The sequence below is a fragment of the Acyrthosiphon pisum genome, chromosome A3 (genome assembly GCF_005508785.2).
Source record: "Acyrthosiphon pisum isolate AL4f chromosome A3, pea_aphid_22Mar2018_4r6ur, whole genome shotgun sequence".
NCBI classification, from domain to species: Eukaryota; Metazoa; Arthropoda; class Insecta; order Hemiptera; family Aphididae; genus Acyrthosiphon; species Acyrthosiphon pisum.
The window spans coordinates 25676007-25698512 of NC_042496.1; the positions used below are offsets into that span (position 1 = coordinate 25676007).

Here is a 22506-nt window from a genome sequence, read left to right on the forward strand (position 1 = left end):
GAACGGGGAAATAAATGTAACGCGTTTATCGGTTGTCGCGCGCGTGTACACATCGCATATTATTATAATAATATTACCTATGTGGCTATATATATTACAGACGGCGAGAATGCGGCGGCGCACACGAGGACCACCGCGGCTGGTACGGTGCTCGGCTTCGGCAGGGACGTCGCCCTCTCCCCTCACGGTCGTCGCTTGGCCCTCCAACCCCACCACCGATCATCCCCGCAGCCGGCACCCAACGCCGCAAACCAACAACCACCACCGATCTTCGGCCGGGGTGGGAGCGTTAGGGGGGTACCCGACTGACGACGACGCCGAATATAGGAGGACGCTCCGCCCACCGGGCCGGTTCGCGGTGGAACGGATGGGGCAGGGGGTCGGCGGCGGGGTGGAGTCTGCGTAGGGCGCGCGACCGCCGCCGCCGCTGAGTCCCGACTCGCGAGTATTGCCGCCGAGACGCCACCGCGGACGAGACGGACGCAGTCGTGTGGATCGAACCGTACGACGCGCGCGCGTTCACATACATATACGCACGGTACACTCATCACGCACGCACGGCCCGGCGGAAAAACGCGAGAACACTGTAACACGCGCGCCGCCGAGACCGCGACGTGCCTGTGCACACACACACACAAACTCGCGCGCGCCCGGTCTTCGCGTATCGGTTGATCGCCTCCGATCTATCGGCGCCATCCGACCAAAGATCTCCGCGATCGACAGTCGCTGCACGCGTATACACACACCTACCTGTGTAAACGCCGCGTCGTGTTGCGCCGCGCGAACGGTTTTCGATTTGTCGTCGTTTTTTTTTTCGGGGGGGTTTTCTATTTTTCCAAGTTCGGAAGGGTCACGCGTGTACATCGTAGTAATAATATAATAACATCACAACCGCAATATTCCGTCAGCTCTTTTCGTGTATAATACGATCAAAGTTCTCGGAAAATTCCCCGCGGAGACGTATAACAACGGTGCGATATAATAATAATATTATAATATAGTATTATGATCGGTTCGGCGGCGGTAAAGCAGGATTAATCGTAACCGCACACGGCAACAACGGCACCGTCGTATGCGCTGAGACACAGACGGCCGACCAACCCGACGGACCTTAATCGGTAAGTGGTGATCTCGCGTTTTTAAACACGTCGCAGTCACGTATATTATTATATTATTATTAAACATAGGTAAGCTCGTATTTATAAGTAGGCACTTATCTATACACCGTACACATTGGTACCTATGCTACACACACACGAGTATTTTTCATATGTTTCGCCAGGACACGCCGCGGTTGAGTATACAAAAACGGAAACTATAAAAAATACATTATTTTATAGGACTTATTTGGGTTACTATTTAAACTTTATAAGTGTCGTCAAGATCCCAGCTAGAATATTTATTTTCATTTTTCAAAAGTATTCAAAAATTCGACCGTCGTTTAGTACCTCATAATATGTATAGTCGTATGGATAAGTTAGGAAGCGTCAGTTTATCGTCAAACGCATTTCTAATAATAATATTATACGTACCTCATCAACACCGATGAATATTCATTTTAGTTTTATCAGTGATTTTAAATGTTGATAAAACAAAATATAATATAGGAGTACAGAATGATTTAATTGTACCGTTCTGTAGTTGTATCAAAATAAATATATATATATGGTAAACAGTATAGAAATTATCACCTATTGATCAATGAAAATTAAAAAGAGAATAATATAATATAAAAATGGTTATAATATACCTATGTATACCTAGGACATAAGTACAATATTATATAACCTTTATATTTTCTGTGCAGATAAGTTATGTACCTATGTAATTTTATATTAAAAACATTTCCAATATGTTTATGTTATGTACTTAATCATCAAACAAATAAAAACGAAAATAACGAAAACAGTAAAAGTGCGTCCGTATAAATATTATACTTCTTTGAAGATAATAGTATAAATGTATAATACCCACCTACGTTAACCTTAACGCTTTATTTTAAAATTTGAACGGTAATTATTAATGATTCCATCACGAATTTAATGGTATTGGCAATATTCTCATATATATATATATAGTCTGTTTTTCAAAATATTTCTTATCGCAAATTACACCAAATATTAATTATTACAAAATAATAATTAATGATTTAAATACAACTTTATCATTCTCACATAATTAGGAGGCGGCATATGAATGATTATCTTGATCAGTCTAGACATAATGTCTGCAACCTTAAACCAACTTACATCTCACTATATCAGCTACCTACTGTAATATAATGTAATATCTAATAAGTAAGCCTAATAATATGCCATAAAAAAAATTAAACGTCTAATTGCCATCTAATATTATTGTTGTTATCAGTGTGTATTAATTTTGAGGAATGTTTACACAACTTTCTGTTTCTAACTTTAATCGCTTATCGTAAACTGTAGGAAATCTACAATGAGTGCAAATTTGCAACCACTGCAATGCATTATTATTATATTTAAATTCTTATGTAATAATTTGACTTTAACAGTAATTACTTATTTATTAAAACGTAAATACAAGTGTATCTTATAATATCTATCAACTGTAATTTAACAACCAGTATTTTTCATATTTATAACATTTTATTATACGATGTCGTCGTCTCAGAATGAATAGGTTCTAACGTAATTTTTGTAATTGTTCAGGAGAACGTTTTTAAGTTAGGCCGTACCTATCATTCACGTATGAATTAGAACCTTTTCATTCTCTGTATCTCATTGAATGATCGACGGATTGATACGATTTCTGAATTGAATTATACAACAAAAATTATTAAATAATAATATGCAAAAAAACCATTTTTCTAAAAAATTGATTTAGAACCTTTTCATTCTGAGACGTCGATGTATCAATTTTAAATAATATTTGTTATATAATGTGTGCTGTGTGATGTTTATATAGCATATAGAAATAGTTTATTTATTAGTATGGTTTCCCTGATGAGTTTCACGTACCTAAGTTTGCGATTAATTAGTGTCGTGTGGGATACATATTATAATTTATAATATCACATGTAATGAAGATTTAAATTCCATTTAGACTTGATTTTTTAGCGTGAATTAATTCGCGAAACTGAGATTCATTATTAATTCAAGTGCTGCCAACCCTTTTTAATCATAAATTGTTTTTAAATACGTAAACCTTTCTATATTTATAATTTTTACAATCAGTGGTGGCTTCAGGGGGCCTAGGGGCCGCCCCCCAAGCTTATTTCTAAACAATTTTATACTGTTAAAAATAAAATTACAAAAAAAAAATCATCGATATTTTTTGAAAATTATGACTTGGACTTGAGGGGGGGGGAGCGGCCCCTGGGTACAATACTCATAAGGTAGTTACATCTTCTATCTATATCAGTATTATATAAAAATTAATGTTCGTTTGGATGGGACTTTTGACTGAACAAATGGCACAAAATGTTCACACGTATTCCTTGAGATTTTAAGAGTTTTTATGACTTTGTTTTTCAACTCCTGTAGGTTGTTATAGGAAAATTTCTTAAGTATTATATCCATGATCGAATCACAATAGAATTAGTTCAGAATGAGATAGGTACGCAGACGTCGACTTTCCCGTGAACTGATGTATACAAAAACCGAAATACACCAATCGATTTAACGCCGCATTTTAAATTTGATAAGTTTTTCCATGACGGTGTTGGATTTTTTAAATATAAACGAAATTAAAATTTTCAATTGATTTTTTGCATGTAGGTAGTTTTAATTAGGTATATTTTATTAATTAGGTAACTAAAATGTGGTCATGTAGACACTATTATTACTTAACGGATTATCATATACGAATTGATTTTTGTACGTTTATTATTATTACATATAGAATAAAATGTTAATAAATATTATAGCACGTTATTTATCTTTTATAATTATTTTACTATAATGTTAAGTATAATAATTAACGCATAATAATCGAGATTTTATTCTTTTATGGTGATCGATAAATACAAATAGTATGTGATGGGGCTTTTATTTGTGAAACTTCAAAGGGCTGTTGTCATAAATAAAAAATAAAAACATTTATATATTATCTAATATAATGGTACAATTTGTTCGTTTAATTTACCATGATCTGTTGTTTCAGCGACTCTATATATAATATCATATATAGTCCGAGCCAATAAATCATCCTGTATATTATATAAACACCGCGCACGCAGCATGTTTGATCAGCGGATCCAATTGCCCCCGGGTTTCGTGTGAAAAGGGGGGGGGGGAGTGTTGCATGGGGAGCCTATTAAAACCTAATCACGTATAGACACATACACCGTCGGATGAGTCTGTTGTTGTCATTTGATTCCGTGTTGTATAATACCTAACCAGCTATTATATATAATATATATTTATGGCTATATGGCTATATATAGTATATATTTACACTGCTGTCAACGGTCTTTTTTTTTTCATTTTCGGTTGCTCCTCCCCGCGGTTCGCGCCCCCTCGTTAGACTTACGTGTATAGATACATTTAACCGAATTATGCGGCGTGCTCAGTATGAATATTAGCCGGGCATGTTTTCTATTCTTACGACACACACGCACACCGCAGGGGGGATCAATATATAATATTACGACGACGACGACGATGATATTATTATTATAAAAGAACCGTTTTTTTTTTCCACTAGCGGTTTTCTGAATTAGAAAACCATCCGACACACCATCTGCCCCCGTGCTCTGGTGCTGCTGCTACAGGGTCCCATTGTCGCGGGCCCCGCGTTGCAATGGTAGGTAAATACTGCGGGGACCGTCATGGCCACGTTACGTATATATTATACGCTCGCGGACAATAGTCAAAATAAAAAAAGTACACATAAGAAGACGAACAATAAAAAAAGACCACGAGGGTGTGTGTATGTGTGTGTTAAACATTTACATGATGTTAGATCGCGGTGCTTGACAAAAAGCTGCCGTCGGTGGTAGACGGGGCTGCATCGTGATAATACAAATCGGAGAGGGATGGGGCATTTCGGCTAGAGGGCGGAGTCGTCGAGAATGTATTATTTAAGTTTATAATAAAATAATTGTGTCGTGTGCGAATCAATATTATTAAATTTAATTCATCACGTATTATATTACGCCGCTGTCTACCAAATTAGGTATAATAAATTACTATAACTTTAACTTTCCTAAGAAAAAATATAATATTTCGACTGCATGATATACTATGATACATATATGTACATACATATATATAATATTATAACAAATGAAGGTATACATAGGCAAGAAAATAACGATTAGGAAAATATTCAAATGTATTAAAAAATTACCATTAATGTATGTATAATACCTTTTTATGTTCAGAAAGATTCAGAAAATATCGTTGAAAAATTAAAATGTCTATTAAAATTTTGAATTTTCCGACAAATCCATATATGTAATATAGAGTGATCAACTTAGAAGCTGGCTCACCACCATTTTTCTTTCAATAATTAATTCATTCAAATTCTAAAATATGAATAAATTCATAACATATTTTGTTTAACTTTTAAGGAGTGTCCTGGGACAATCCAAATCCTAACATTTTTCTTTCTAATGGGAACCAAAGTTTTTATTGTAAATTTTTATCAGATATTTTTTTTTGAAAATGTTTGTATATCTTAATAAAATTTGAACTAGTAGTTTCTGATTTGTTAAAATGTATAATGTACCAACTAAGGATAATAGTCCTTACAATCCTTAAATTAAAAATATAGTATATTATGAAATATTAAACCCAGTCAATGTAGTCTCAGAAAATTTTTACAAATCATGTTGGTAAATGCTAATCGTTCGAATTTCGATTTAACTATTTCCTAAGATATTTAAAAAAATCTAATTTGCTTAATAACCACATAAAAAAAGGGTAGTTCCCATTTGAAAAAAAGTTGGTCCTTAGTCCTTAAACGGAAAAAAATTAAGAATGTGAAAATATGGTCTCTAAGCATACCTATGTAAATTCATAAATTAAGAATTTTATAAATTCATTACCTATATTTAGAGTGGAAAATGGCAGTGAGTATACATGATGAACCCAAATATAAAGTATTTTTATCTATAAAAAGACAACCGTTTCGTTGAATAGCTTATACAAAGTTGTTTTATCTTCAACTACCATACCCATTATAATGATGTTTTTTGATGTATCAAAATTCATTACCAACGATTAACTCACTTGCAAATGTTATTTGTTATTTTTGTTGAAGCTAAAACCAGAAAATGCCAGAAAAACATTTCACTCAACTGGAAGCTGCTCCAAAAGTAATATTTTCATAATATATAATAATATCTTAAAAGTCAAACCATAATGGTTATATTATTATTTATTAATAAATTTTATAATACTATTATAATTTATAGGTATACGATTATGATAATTTGTACTCAATTATAATTATAATTATTATACCTAAATGATGAAAAATAATATCCTAATGATAATTTTATGAATAGATCGTTAATTTATACATTGAATAAGTTAATGTACCAATCGTTCGATCATATTAATTTCAACGATATGATAGCCTAGGAGAATATAAAATTTTTAAATTAAAATATTTAACAAATATAATTAACTTAACCTGTATATTATGAACCTATAATAATATAGTGAGGTATATTAATACGAAATCTTTCAAATGTTTTATTTATGCTATATTATAATTATATAGGTATCTATTTATGCTGATGGTATAATGTACACGTTTTACAATAATTATTATGTTAATTTTCTAAAATCGATTCAAAGACAATTTTGGTTGGCTAAAGCTACATGCGCATGTTCTTCTTTGGGATAATTCACTTAATAAATAGTTGTATAATATATACCTTCTATACATAATACATTTACCTATTATTTTACATAATATTATATTATAATAGTATATTACGAACAAACGATTATATTTAAAACACCAACAATATATAGTTAGGTAGGTACATTTTAATGTTATACACCCTAAGCTGGTAAATATAAAGGTCATGGCAGACTTTTAGAAGTGCATTCGCATGTGCTGCACCCTCATATCTCACTCTATCTGTTCACCGCTCTCTTATAAACACATCATATTATTATACATAAACATAATATTCAGCAGCCTGCAAATCGTTATTCACAGTGAAGTCGCGTGTCGGTCGTAATCAAAACACGATTCAAAACCGCGGTTGCGGGTAATTAGTGCGTAAATCGCGTACAAAAAAATAACACAGTTCAAAGGGATTATTGCGCGCGTTTCCTTTGCTGCGACATATTTTCGTATTTTTTGCGGGGGATGGTAAAAAATGAAATGAAAAAAATACCCCCTTAACGAATACATTATTGCGGCACAGTGCAATTATATTTTTCATCGTTCCACCCGCCGCCCGATCGAAAAAACCGACGTCGGCGGCGGCTCAAGTGTATATATATTATATTATATACATGCTATTATACAATAATATACGAGCTCGCATATATAGCAAATCCTGTCGTGTAAGTCGTTTTCTTTTGAAGTCGCTAATGAGAGTTTGTCCTCCGCCGCCACCGTGACGCCCGCGTGCCCATATAATGTGTACAGCCTCATACGATTATGTATAATATTATTATAATACGTGCGACGTTCACATATAATATACATATATAGTTTATGGGGGGGGGGGGGATAGTGGTGAAATCTGTGACCGATCAAAAAAAAAAATATATATATATATGGTTTTTATTTTTCCGCCATAACGTATGCAACGTGCATTTAAACGATCTCTGACGGTTTTTGCACCAACTATATTATATATATTTACGTGTGTACGAGCTTGTGTATTATAATAATATATTATATTATACTGAGGGCCGAGTCAAGTGCCCACTTGCTTTGCCGTCGCGTGTACGTGCACACACGCGTTTTGACGCCGCTTTGTATATTATAATACATATAATATATTATGGACGTACGGGTGGTATATGTATATTATATTATGATTATTATACGCCGCGTTCAAAGATGAATTCGGTTTCTGATTTTAAGTATGGCAAAAAAAAACGTATACTTTTACTGCGCGTAGCTGCAATCCACTAAATTAATCCGGAAAAGAAATAATGACCCACGACTTTTTTTTTCCTAGTATATATTGTATACGTTATATTATTATTTTTTTTTATTGAACTTAAGCCCGGCGACTATGGCCATTAGCTGTTGTGGGGGTTATGAACTGTGGTTGGTAAGATGTTGGCAAGGTTTTATAACTACCGAGAACCCGGGTGGTCACCCATCCGGAAGCTAGCAGCTGCTGCTGGCGTTACTTGCTCTCAGTCGCCAACGCGCCAAGCCAAGCCACGTTATATTATTAAATCTGATGATTGGGACACCTTTATATTCTATTTGAAAATATATAAAAATATACAACTCATGATGTACCTACCAATATAGGCTATAATAGCTATTACGCGAATAAGTAAGACATTTATTATTATTATTATTATTATTATTATTCTACAACTGTCGGGCTAAGAATATAATATCGATCTTATTCATTTTAGTATAAGGATTATATTTTCGTTCCTGATGATTTCGGAATTCAACCTTGAACCTATCATCATTTTTTTGGTTTTTGGCTATATTATATGAGTTGTGTGTCGTTGGCAGTAGACAAGTACTCAAAATGGTACGTTTATACATTATACTTCAACAAAACTATCTTTAACTGCCATCGACCACTACCTGTACTGCCTTTACCTGTAGGCTGTAGGTATATCGTATATCAATACCCACGAATTTATTGTAATATAGGTAGAATAATAATAACATTATTGTCCATCCATAATCCATATACTGCGAGTCGAGACGACCGATCGTGGAAAAGAAACGAAATTCTTTTCATCTTATTTTTGCCATTTAACCTTTTAATGACTCAAATACGTTTATTTTTATTTGTACTTTTTTGGCACTTGCCAATATAATATTTCGACGTAAATAAACCCGCTCGCACAATAGGCGATCGACCGCAGACGACAGCTCGGTCGTGTCAGAGGGTTGAATAAAATAAACTCAAGGTATTATTATCCGTTTCTCCGAATCTCGTGGTGTACACTCGTGGGTATACAATATATATATACGTGCGTAGTGCGTAGATACCTATATAATATGCTTTCGGGGTGGCGCTAACTAGTTGTCTACCTTTCGTCGATCGACGATTCCCCCAATTCGACAATAATATTAAACTAGCACTGTCCCTACAGACAGCTGTTGTGATTTATTCTATAAACTGAAATGGTCCGATGGACGGGCGTTCGGTCTAAAGTAGCTTTCCATTTCCGATAAATGACTTCCATATAGTATATGCGTGTGGTCCCCCTCCGTTATATGTACGCGCCTATAATATGTCGCGTGTAAACGTTCACTTACATTATATTAGCAACGTACCAATGTGAAATAATGGACCCTTCGCTTTTCGCAGGCCGGACACGCGATTTAAGTCTTCCACCGCGTAATCTTATGGTATTTTAATGGGCACTCCGCGAGATCTAGATGAGTCATCTGCGAAGGGGAGAAAAACAAAATAAATAGGAAAGTGTGAACGTAAAATATGTTCTTTCTATAATTGTTATAATAATAAATATTAATTATTAATACATAATATTAAACAAGTATGACTTTTATGTAATTTACGTGTTGAAAGTTTTATTTTTAATAATTCTTATTTATATTTCAGGTGTTGGGTCTTTACGGAGGAGGGACGTGGGGGTCCGTCAAGACGTTGCTTGGAGCTGGGGTGGGGGGGCTCGGGCCTTTCCCTTGCAGAGAAAACGAACCATTTTGGAAGATGCCTCACAAAGGTAAGATTTAAATTGTGTTACATAATATTTTAGCTATTAAAATACAAAGCTGTATATAAGACATTATAATAAATTAATGTAAAAAAGATATTGGTATAAGAATATAAAATATATAATATAATATATTCTTACACATAATCGTATTTTTATAGTCTGTTGAGGTTTTCAATGTTTTCATGGCTTGCGAAAAAATGAAACTTAAATGAACATTCGATCGTTGTCAAGTTTCGATAATATTATACATTTAAAAGGAACGAGATTTACAACTTTTAAATTTAATTATACTATTTATATAATATATGGCGTCTAAAATAACATAAAATTAAATAAGGATTCACAAAATCCTATACCTATAATAATATGTTAAAAAGGAGGTACTAATATCGATAGCCGGTCGAATATTTAATTGTAAATACTATACATTTAGATACTTGATAAAATTAGGAATTAATTTATATTATAAGATTTAATTACATGTCTCTTCTTGACGATGGGCTCTAATTAAAATTAATTCATCTTGTAATTTAAAACAACGCGTGTGATACAGGTGGATAGTATCGAATATATATTAGGTAGTTGTGAATTGTGAATAATTTATAGTGTTCAATTATTTATCGTATTTAATCAAAATACTGTATATATTATTCTATAATAGATGTATATAATATCAATACCATTGCCAACTATTCTGGTTGAGTATGTCCCGCCGACACGTCGACGCATTGACGGAGGCGCCCGGAATAAAATAAAATAAAATCGACCCACAGATCTTTGCGGCATGATTAATGGACATCAAGCATTTCAGAATGATTTTCGATCGTTGTGTTTTTACAAAAATTTTAAATCGTCGTTGTTTATTTTTTCTTTATCCGTCAACTATCGTCGTCCTTTTTTCTCCCGTATAATACCAACGACAGATAGATTCTATATGGTGTGACGCTTTTAATGACAAGATTTGATAAAGAAGGGGAAAATAAGGAGGAATACAAACCAGTTTTAATCAGTTGACATGTGACACTGAGTACACGAAAGGGACCGGGCCGTGTGCGGTTGTATAATATTATGAGATATTTGTCGGGGCTCATTTAGGTATCGTGTTTCAGCGTTGTTTTTTTTTCTTTTAGCGCTCCCGCCTTACATGTGTGTAGGTATGGGTATTATAAATATATGTATATTATAATATATATATAGATACACACACACACTTACGAAGGTACATGTTATACTTATTACTGCAGGTAAAAAAAAATATTGAATTATAAAATGAAAATATCTTAATAACCTTCCACGAGCATATACAATATACATACGTACAAAAAACATGTAAAAGCAGTGCGTCTTCGTCTACGCGCGTCTATATCTCTGTCTAAGCGTATACAAACACGCCGCCCCGCAGTCCGGTTTCCCCGACATGGACCGTCACCACTGCCGCCACTCGCTCTTCGACCAGGACTGCGACATCGAAACGGATCCCTTGTCGTAACTAAAATATTATGCTATATATAGAACATCGTTTGTCATTCAACTCCAGAGCGACGAACGCCGAACAATCCTCATCAAAATTGAAAATCACCCCATGTCGCGCGTTCGATCGTTTTGATAATACTGTATATCTCCAAATTTAAAAAAAATTCCATCTTTGTTTTCAGTTTAATAATAAAAAAAAAAAAATGTAATATATAACTGAAATAAGTTTTTTTATTCTTTATGAACTGTCAATTATTCAATGCCACTGACAGTATACCATACACAATGCACATAGTATTATACAGTATATATATATATATATTAAACTATAAATATTCCATTCGCATATTCGCGTATTGACATTTGACATTTTGACAAAGACTTAGTAAGATGACAAAATTGGGTTCTAACTTCTAGAAACTTGTATTTTTATTTTCTGGGTATTTTCTATTATAATGATCATGTACAATTGTTTTGTTGTTACTGTGGTAGGTAGGAAGGTAGTCAATACTTTTTTGGAAACCTATAGATTAAATATATGTATTATATGTACGTATACTTGTCGACTGTGGTACAATATCATATACCTACACTTCGAGATCAACGTCAATCGCATTTTCCAAAATGTAAAATGAAAAAAATAAAAACATCACTACCATTTACAACAAAAGAACAATATACCACACGCGCGCAGTATGGGTCCGCATTTCGTTTCAGCCCGAAAAGAACTACTTAAATAAAGTCACCTAAAACGACCCAAAGGACGGAAGTACCTTTATTATATTATTTGTCGTGTAACTCAGCTTCAATAACGCACGCGATATGTACCTACATTGCTTATACTAATTGAGTTACCTGTACCTGAATGAGAAAAAAAAAATATACTAATTGTGTCCCAGGTATAAATGAAAAATATACGAATTTATTGAGTCTGAAGGTTATTTTGAGTAAAATATAAAATCAACCATTAATCATTTATCATTTTTGACTTAAATAACACGATTTGAAAATGAACATTTTATATCTTATACCCATGGTCCATAGAACATTATATTATGAAATAAACATTTATACCATACCCGTAGAATTATATGTTACATACTGCTCTAACTTCTAAGTCTTTTAAAAATTGAAAACTAGATAATTTGTTGTTTTAAGTTTGACGGACTCATTATTAATAGGATTCAATTTGTATAACATTTAAATTTTACGAAACTCAATTCGTTCTAAAATGTTTTATCGGGAGTCAATTCTTATGCAGCCACCTACATACATAATATTATATATAGGTCAAAGCATCTCTGGGAATTTAATCGATCGCGGATAATCTGTTCCCCCTATATTATGTCTATCGCCCGCAGGATTTCCCACAGACAGGTGTGTGTGGCGCGCGCGTAGGCGTATAATAATATAAGAGGCTTTCGGAGGGGCTTGCAGCGTAGATTTTTCCATCTCCGATTATCACACCTGCAGAACAATGATGGCGTACCGCACCGCGCTTACGGCCTTTATATAGAATAACCATATAACATTGAGCCCTGCCGGAACTACATCTCTTGTTCGATTTTTTCTCTCTTATTTTTTTGTTTATCTCGCGAAGGGTTGACCTTAACACAATAGGTGTATTTTTCGGCTTCAGCACGGCCCATCCAAGCGTGTGCACATTTTCTGAACCGATCGTAATCATAGTGTTGCATAGGTCACCCAATACTTTTGTCTTGTCGTGTATGATTTACGACTTAATTACGGCGCTTAAGTTTTGTACGAAATCAATGTTGTTACCTTGACACCTTGTCGTACTGACTCTGCTGACTGGGCAAAAACTTTCAAGTCCAATGAGTAGGTATATACCTACAGTATAATGTTTGCTTGGTGAAATTATAATATAGGTCCCTACTACTAATGCTTTCATGTTGCATATTCCGAGGCTTTAGAAAGTTCTACCGATCGTATAGTAATCAGTAATCACAACATGTTAATGTTGCCACCAATTCCTTTGTACGACCACGATGTCTTTGACATCGCACAAGTTGTCTGATTATCGAATACAATTATAATATAGTATTATAATCCCAGACGAGGTTGCAACCACTGTACTTCCTATATATTTGCTTCAAATTACTATATACCTACTACATTGTTAGATCGTCTTAAGTACCTATAGTCTATAGTCACATTAATATAACACCATGTATGTATCTTTGATAAATATATTTGTATATCTATTATTTACAACCTACATAATTTTATTTCAAAAATCCTATCTTATATTATTTATTTAATCTGATAAGATTTTATCAAATAGTAGGTATAAACAATTTTAATTCCAAAATTAATGTAAAATTAATATTAGGAAACAACCACGATAGATTAAAAATGTATAGTTATAAATTATAATCATAAATGTTACTTCTCCCATAAGCCGTACCTTTGTTTGAAGTGTTTGAACCAGCACATTTATTAGGAATTCTAATCATAAAGAGTAAATAATGTACTATAAATTATCAAATAAAGTACATTAAAATATGTAATAAACAAATAAAGTAGAAGTAGCAATTTTCTGCGGTAATTTTATTGAAACAAAATAGTGGTCTAATGAAAAAGACTTTCGAGAAAAGAGTAAAAATCAAGAAAATATTAATAAATTAACCCTCGTGAAAACATTGTTTCCATTGCCTGCCCACCTAAATTTCTGAGAAAAGAAAGCGTAGTAGAATTAATGAAAACCATTATTATATATTTATTATCATTTATAAAAGGCATGAAATGGATACTATAGACTAGTATAATAGAGAAACAATAATACACCTACATAATATTATAATATGTATCTAATCTATTTTACAATTAACTAACTTTATAATAACTTTTATTATAAACAAATTAATAAATAAATAATTTAATCTTAAAATACCAACAAAAAAAAAATTCCTATTGACTATAAATGCATTATGTATAGGAACTAAATTGCTCTTATACTATATTAAAGCTGACCCCGTGAACATCGTTGCCCGTTAAAAATGCGAACCTTATAATATGATTCAAACATTGTTCAATTCGTTATTTAATATTCGGTGTAATGGTTTAAAACTTCAAAATTTTCTATCATTTCTATTATAAACCAACAATATAACAGTTGTTTATAAACAAAAAACAAATTTCAATTCTTAACTTGAAACTATGAATCATTGTTTGTTCACCTCTTCAAAATACAAATTTCTTCTCTTTTGTTTTTAAAGATAAGTACCCGCACTCTTAATCTACAATACGAGGTTTTACCTAAGTGTAGAAGAATTTCAAATAATATTTCACTTTATTTATTATTTGTACCTCACTATAGGCTTGTGACAAGAATAAAAACTATTTATCTCTCTACCTAACTTCTTCTTTGAAATAAAGTTTTTGTTACTGCCGCAGTATATCGGCACATCGGATATTCGCTACGTTGTGATGTAAACTCCATCACGAACGCCGCCGGCGCGGCGACAGGATAAAAACGCGCGTTCTCGGCGGAGGTGTTGGGTCGTTAAATTTACGGTAAAGCGCGCGTGCGCACGGTACACTGCGCATATGTATAGATATAATGTTATATAAGTATATACATTTTATTTTGCGCACGTTGCCGTGGCGACGGACTGAGCGGCGTGACGCGCGGCGGCGTATCCCGCGCGACTCGGTGCGCTTCCGGTCGCCGCCGCCGCTGTATTATGCGTCCGTGGTGGGATCGGAGGCTGCGACGAGGGGTACCGGACGTGCCGCCGGAAAAACGTTTTCCCGCCGCGGGCTGGCACAGAGCCGAAATGGCCGGACGACATACGCGCACGCACGCGAGTTCCTCGCCTCGAAACCGTTCACGTAAAATGTAGGTACCTATACGCGCTTTTTCCACACACATATTATTATTATCTATCGACCGCGATCTCTCTCTCAGAATGTTTTATGTGGCTTCGAGATTTCGAATATATACTGCGAAGTATTGTATTGAATATGATGTTACAACATCATTCTCCTACAATATGATATATGAACGAAAATAAGAGAAACGAAAAAACTGTTTACACAGCGTAGGAAATGTTGAATCTGTTAAACATATTATGATATTTGACTTTAAAATCATCTCTTTATAATATAATTGGACAGACCGATGTTTATAAGAAACACATTTCTCGAGGGACGATGAATTTAATATTATATGGGTATTATAATATCGCATATTCGCATGTTTTAAGAATTGCGTGTATAAATATGTAGGTAGAGTACCTAGTTAAATATTATGTTGGAATGATATCCTTTCGTACTCAACAAATGTTATACTCTTGAGATGAAACTCGATCTCGATGTATTTTTATTTCAGTATAATACTTTACGTACTGACATCAAATGTCTCGAAAACACGAGGTAGTTGTATCATAAATATATACATATTACATACGATGGTGGTGACGATAGCCTACGATGATCACAGAACGGCTTAGGTACCTTATATATATATATGTCGATTTGTACCAATATTATATTATGAAACGACACTCGTAAAACGATATTGAAACGACGTCCTTTGTGTTTGTATTAAACATTGGAAAATGGAAGTATATATATACTATAGGTATATACTATTAAATTCCACTCGCAGGTTTTCAAAATAAAAACCGCTTAAGACGACAGTTTTTGAATTGATACCCATTTTATACACATACAATATATTATATCGGGATTCGGGGCGCGCGCGCGAACAATAGCGACGAGGACGAATAATGAATATACACCACCATGGTGGCGGCTATAAAAAATATTATTCTGACCCTACTTCGAATGCCGTTTTTGAATACATAATACAAAACCACTATTGTTGGGATACAGAGCTGTAAAGTGGCCCACGAGAAAATGTTTACTCATTTTTCTATTCAGTTGTATAGAAAATACCTAATATTTCAGTGAGGCCGAGTAACGCGTGAAAACGAATCTATTGCAAATCTCTCCGTTGAATCGAACGAAAAAAGGTAAATTAAATTACATTATACAATCATGTAAATTTATACCACCACGGAACGACATAATTAATGCGAATCCTCGTGATTTTAATATCAATATGATATTATGCAAGCTTAACGACCCACGCTCACGAGAGATCGGGCTTCCGTGACGATAATATACGCCTATATATCTGCTTATGCACGTGTGAGATACAATCCACGGCAAATAAGCGAAAACTGCACTGTGAAAACAAATAACTGAAACATTAACCTAAATATGATAAAAATCGCGTACAATATTATAAGTATAATTTCTGTACCTGTATAATACAAATTAAAATACGTATAACAAACTGTCGGATATGTTATTTAGATTTGGCCCTCGTTGTTCCGCACAAAATGTATACAATATAATAATATATTATCGATTAACGAAACGCACACTATAGTCGTATACAATACACATATGCATACGTACGACTGCGTACACTCGACTCAAAAATATTATTATTTATCGATTTATAATAAATCCGTCGCCACTACGGCTGCCTTAATAGGATTTTTACGTAATAGGAACTTTCACCCGCTGCGGTTCAAGTGGCTCTCCAAGCGACGACACGACATACGCTACCGCTCTTGTCAGCTCGTCGTCGACGGCCAATAATTCGCAACACTTGAGAAACGAGAGAGAGAGACGTCGCATTGCAACGTGAGTGTGTGTAGGGTCTGAAATTAAATTCAAAAGCAATAAAAACCGTTTTCGAAATGTGTTTGGGCGTGTAAACAGCCTACACATACATACAAATATATGTGTAAGAAAAGCACCATACGCGTCGGGCGTATATATTATTATTGTATATTATTACTTTGTTGCGCGTAAAAGGGTGAATTCTGTTCACCGTGTGTTGCCAACAACGCGCGTAACAAGTGACAAAAGCGCACACACGTAAATACGATATAATAATATATCGTACATAATATTAATATTATATAGATGTAGGTACATCGATGCCGGCGGGCACCCATCGTGAAAAAAACCTCTTCAACTCAACTCTCGCCACTCCTCCCCGCGGTGTACGCAATCCTTTAAGACGATTTTCGGGCCCTCGCAATGTTTTCGTACACACTGCTCTCGCACCCTCTGCGAATGTTACAACATTATATTATAAACTTATTACTGCTATACAATAATATTATGTAGGTGATGTTTATATTTTGCCGACGTCTTCATGAAAAACGAAACTCTTTCCGCCGTTATTGGAGGCTCTGGAAGGTCTTAGCGAGTTGCAGTTTGTAACCACTGAATCTTATTTTCTAAATCCAATATAATATTATCATGCGTTTTTACGAATTACCACGATTATGTAGGTATACGGATAACAGTGCAACGCGTTCGCAGTGAGATTTTTCGACGCACAAGTGTCAAGTACACCATATAATGCACTGCAGCAGTTCTTTGATTTTGATGGATCGAGTGTGTATAACGATATAATAATATAATATACTATTTAGGTATAGGTACAGTACACGTCGTACGTTTTTAGTGACACGTAGTTGTTTACTCGACTCGCCGCTCGAATATCCGTCTCGGACGAAAACCTGTTTCGTTTGGTTAGCGCCCAAACGTCGGCGGCAACCAAATGTATAATTATAATAATATATGTATTCTGTTGGAAATGTATTTTACACGTTTCAGCGAATAATAATAATTTAAAAACGAGTATTTAATAATCGTATTATTGTGATTATTACAAGGATCTAAAGTGCATAATATATACGTATATTCGTCTGATTTGTATAGACGTACATGCGCACGGGCTTGATTAATAATAATCTACCTCGTCTGTATTTATCTTAAAACGAACGGTTTTGCGGACGACGAGCATATTTTAAGATGACCATTTGATATTTTATTCGTAACAGTGTAACACACTTACACAAAATATACATTTCAGCGTTATTGGGGGGGGGGGGGATGGGTAGGGGTAGGGCACGTACCGATGAAACCATCGGAACGAAGCAATTTTCGAACCATTCATTATTGTTCGAAAGTAGACAAATTATTATTGAACATAAAATATTTTATTCTCGAAAAAATGAAACCGCTGCAGAGTTGAGTTACATTTTTACAATTTCACTTGAATTTAAACGGAAACAATGACGTTTAAATCTCTCCTCTCTCTGCATACACATACGCATACACTCATACATATATATAATGTTAATTAATATCCCCGCGGTGAGCTTACGATAGTGTGTGGGAATGCTTGCAGTCGGTGCTGTCACCGGGTGTGCGTAGTGTGTGTTTTTTTCCACCGCCACCGCCGCCACCGCCGTTCCTCTTTACTTGAGTGACAGATCCAATTTGCTTCCCTACTTCTCTCCGAACAATAAAAACCGCTACCGTATCAGAAAATACCCACGGCCCGCATATATATACACATAATATAATATAATATATATATAATATTATTATTATACATATAATATAATACACGCGTAATATTTTCGTCGCCATGGTCGGATAAGCACGCATCGGAGGGGATGACGTTATGTTATGTTTTGCGTGTGTGGTCCTCTCTCTCTCTCTCACTCACTCTTAGAAACGCTTTTTGTCGATAATTCTGTTTATATATTCTGCATAATATATAATATTACGATCATATATTTTTTTTTTGCCAATATTTTGTTATACATAGCAATAATAATGGGCTGATCAGAAATTCGTGTCACAATATTTTTCTTCAACCCAAACTGCTCACCGACTTGCACCCATATAACCACGCGGTACCTACATATTAATTCTTTAAAAGTATCCTCATTAAATATTATAAATAATTTAAACGCAATGTGTCATGTATATAATAACGTTTATAATATTATTGTTATTGTGCTTTTCAGATGATTCGGACCACTGCAACATGACGGCGGCGGCCGCGGCGATGGTCCAGAGCTCGGCAGCTCTGTTCGGTTGTTCGGCGGCCGGTCATAGTGGTATCAACCAACTGGGTGGAGTGTACGTCAACGGTCGCCCGTTGCCGGATTCGACGCGACAGAAAATCGTCGAACTTGCGCACTCGGGCGCCAGGCCGTGTGACATATCCCGCATACTGCAGGTCTCCAACGGATGCGTATCCAAAATACTCGGCAGGTGAGCGCTTAGTTTCAGACAAATAATTGTTATCGAAATGAGCATACGACGATATGTGTATGGAGTTGTAGTTTCAAAAATACAAATCTTGATCATCGGCATTCTACCATAGATTAAATAACTTATAACACTATAGATATAAGGCAACGCCAATCCAATCATTTATTGTTTATTATTTTAATTTCGATTCGATATTTCGACTCACTGGTGACAGGAGGAGGTGTTAAATAAGTGTCTACTCGTCCCAAATATTTAGATCTAAATTTATTATAAATAATAAGTTTAAGAAAACGTTATACACTCACATGTGTTGTCTTCGTCGTTGTACTATCGTAGAAGTGTGTACTACAAAATAACAGATTTGTGTAGTAAGCTTTAATAATAGAATGAAGTCATTTATGACCAAACTTAAAACTAAAAAAACTCAAGGGTTACAAAAAGTATAAAGATTTTTAAATTATATTGCAGTATTCTACTTAGGTTTTCATAAAATTCCTTAAAATTAAAATATCTTAAAAACCAAGGATAAGACATAGATCATGTTTTCACTTTAAGATTAAATCACTTTCTTATTAAAGCTTAGGCAAGTATACTACAAAAAATTAGATTGGGTAAACACATATCTTATATGTCGTACGTTTTTATAAGATGGAAACAACACATGTATAGTTTATACGTATGTGCATTGGGCATAGAAGTTTGGTTTTACTTAAGTTGGTTCATTTTACGTGAGGATTGTTATAATTGAAATTAGTCTAATCACATAATCGGGTATAGTTCTATAATATAGTATCAAAATTGTTAATACGGCGTGAAATGTACCTATATGGAGATGGGTGGGTGGTAAATGTTGATCTTCGGTATTCTGTCATATGTGTTTAAATTTATTATGGTTACTTCGACGCCTCTGTCCTGACAACGATGAGATAATTACCTAAATATATAATACATCAAATTGTCATCTACAATACAGAACGTGTATTTAAGTGTAATAAAGCTTAACTTCATAATATAACGTCTGGTTCATCGCTTCAGGTATTACGAAACCGGTTCAATCAAGCCGCGTGCCATTGGCGGCTCGAAGCCGCGGGTTGCCACCAATGGCGTAGTGAACAAAATCGCCGACTACAAGCGCGAGTGTCCGTCCATCTTCGCTTGGGAGATCAGGGACCGGTTGCTGTCTGAAGGGGTGTGTAGCAACGACAACATACCGAGCGTAAGTACCTATCTATATGATCTATACAAACATATAAAACGTGAGCTTTATATAAGCCAACAAACACGCGTAATTGGCTGTTATTTTACGATATAAATATAATAGGTATTTTAGTATCATTGAATTGATTAAAAATTATAATAATAATACAGTCGCGAAAATTCGAGTCCACAAATTCGAAGCCGTTTCAGCATTGCTCGCGGCAGACTTATAATAGGTATAATACTATAAATATTAATATTGTAGGTATCTGATGATGATTATGTTAGGAAATCGGGTAAATCAAATACAATTTGAAGTTTCGATGAGTTTTTTTTCATTGATTTCGGTACTCCGATTCAACTTTTATAACTTATCAATAGGTATTTGTAGGAATAATGTCTCTGTACTTTTCAAACCTGAAAGTCATTTATTTTACTGATTTAAATTGAAATAAAAATAATTAAAAATAGTATGCCACCGATCCACGATGATAATTAGGAATTTAAATTATTTTTAAAAATCACTATAATATTATACTAGTTCATCGAGCCGTATTGATTATTACTACCACAAGCCTCTATAATATAATACCATTGCTGCACTTACGCACGGTGTCCCGTCGGAATTTATTTGGAAATTCGTTGTGAATTTGAAATGCTTGCGAAATCATTACCTACAAAAATTAACGTAAATCATATAATCTCAATGATATAATACAATGTATCGTGAATTAATGTAATAACAAGTGTTAATAAACACTTATACAAAAATACTGTTTCAGTGATTCATATATACATAACACATATTATATTATGATATTTTATATTTTATTTATTGTATCTATATACACGGCGCTTGGATATAATATTATAATAATGTAGGTAGGTATACCTTCAGACGTTTTTACAATCTCGAAACGGGTATTATTATTTTCATCGAAGGGTCGACTATAATATTGTGTATAAGCAAATCGATTCAGTCAATAAAACGCCCCCTCCTCCCGTTCCGTATAGGAAAAAGATACTTCTTTTGGACAGAAAAAAAGACGATAATAATAATAATAAAACGTAAAATATGTTTTCTCCTTTTCGTCCCTATCCAAAACACGCACATGTACACTTTTGTTACCAGTTTTCACGGACCGTCGCACTCAATTCCAAACACAATGTATATAATATATATATAAATCTTTTGCCTCTGTGCGGCACAACGTACCTATATATATATATATATTGTATATGCGGGGTAGATATTGCGGAATTACTTTTTAATACGAAAGTAGAAAAAAAAACGATAGTAAAGGAATCTTTTGCTCTGTTGTGTGCCGGCTCGGATCTATAGTACCTATATACTCGTCGACGTATGTGCCTCGATCATCCGGTCTCTTGTAAGAGCTGCACTCGCCGATGAATATACATTTTTGTCGAGTGCCACTTGTACGGGTCCACGGCACAGCTATCATTATTATTATTCCGTCGTGTTGTTATGTGTGTATACGCATGATGTATATGTATTACTTGTAGGTATTATAGGTATTGTACCTACATAAGTTTTTTTCTTTCCTTCCGACCATTATTTTACATATATTGTTGTGCGATCGCAACAACCGTCTTGACGATGAGCATCATAATAGATATAATGCACAGTTTCATATAATATACTAAATGTAATATTGTGCGTTTTCAAGTGGCCCTGTAAAACAGCTGTGCAGAAAAGTTCGCTAAAGTGGTGGACCCTTTATAGATGATTACCTATTTACCTATTTATAACATTTTTTTACTTTTCCATCGCCTGATACCTGAGTAATATTATAATACCTATCAATATTAATTATTATATTCAATATTGTCATAAAATATTGCGATGTTTTATTCTGTG

At 34.4% G+C, this 22506-nt stretch overlaps 1 protein-coding gene across 3 annotated transcripts in view; it reads left to right on the plus strand.

Annotated features, from left to right (window-relative positions):
- Positions 1-427: 427 nt before the first annotated feature.
- Positions 428-22506, plus strand: part of LOC100167378 (paired box protein Pax-6) — a 46606-nt gene continuing 24527 nt past the window's right edge. Inside the window, exons 1-5 of one of the 3 annotated variants that reach the window (XM_016806301.2) lie at positions 428-1118; positions 6238-6292; positions 9716-9839; positions 19181-19430; positions 20466-20646. In XM_016806301.2, coding sequence (XP_016661790.1) covers positions 6251-6292; positions 9716-9839; positions 19181-19430; positions 20466-20646 — 597 coding nt within the window. In that variant the 5' untranslated portion in view covers positions 428-1118; positions 6238-6250. The remainder of the gene's footprint in view (positions 1119-6237; positions 6293-9715; positions 9840-19180; positions 19431-20465; positions 20647-22506) is intronic. The other 2 variants (XM_001944211.5, XM_003246027.4) reach the window with 2 other exon arrangements.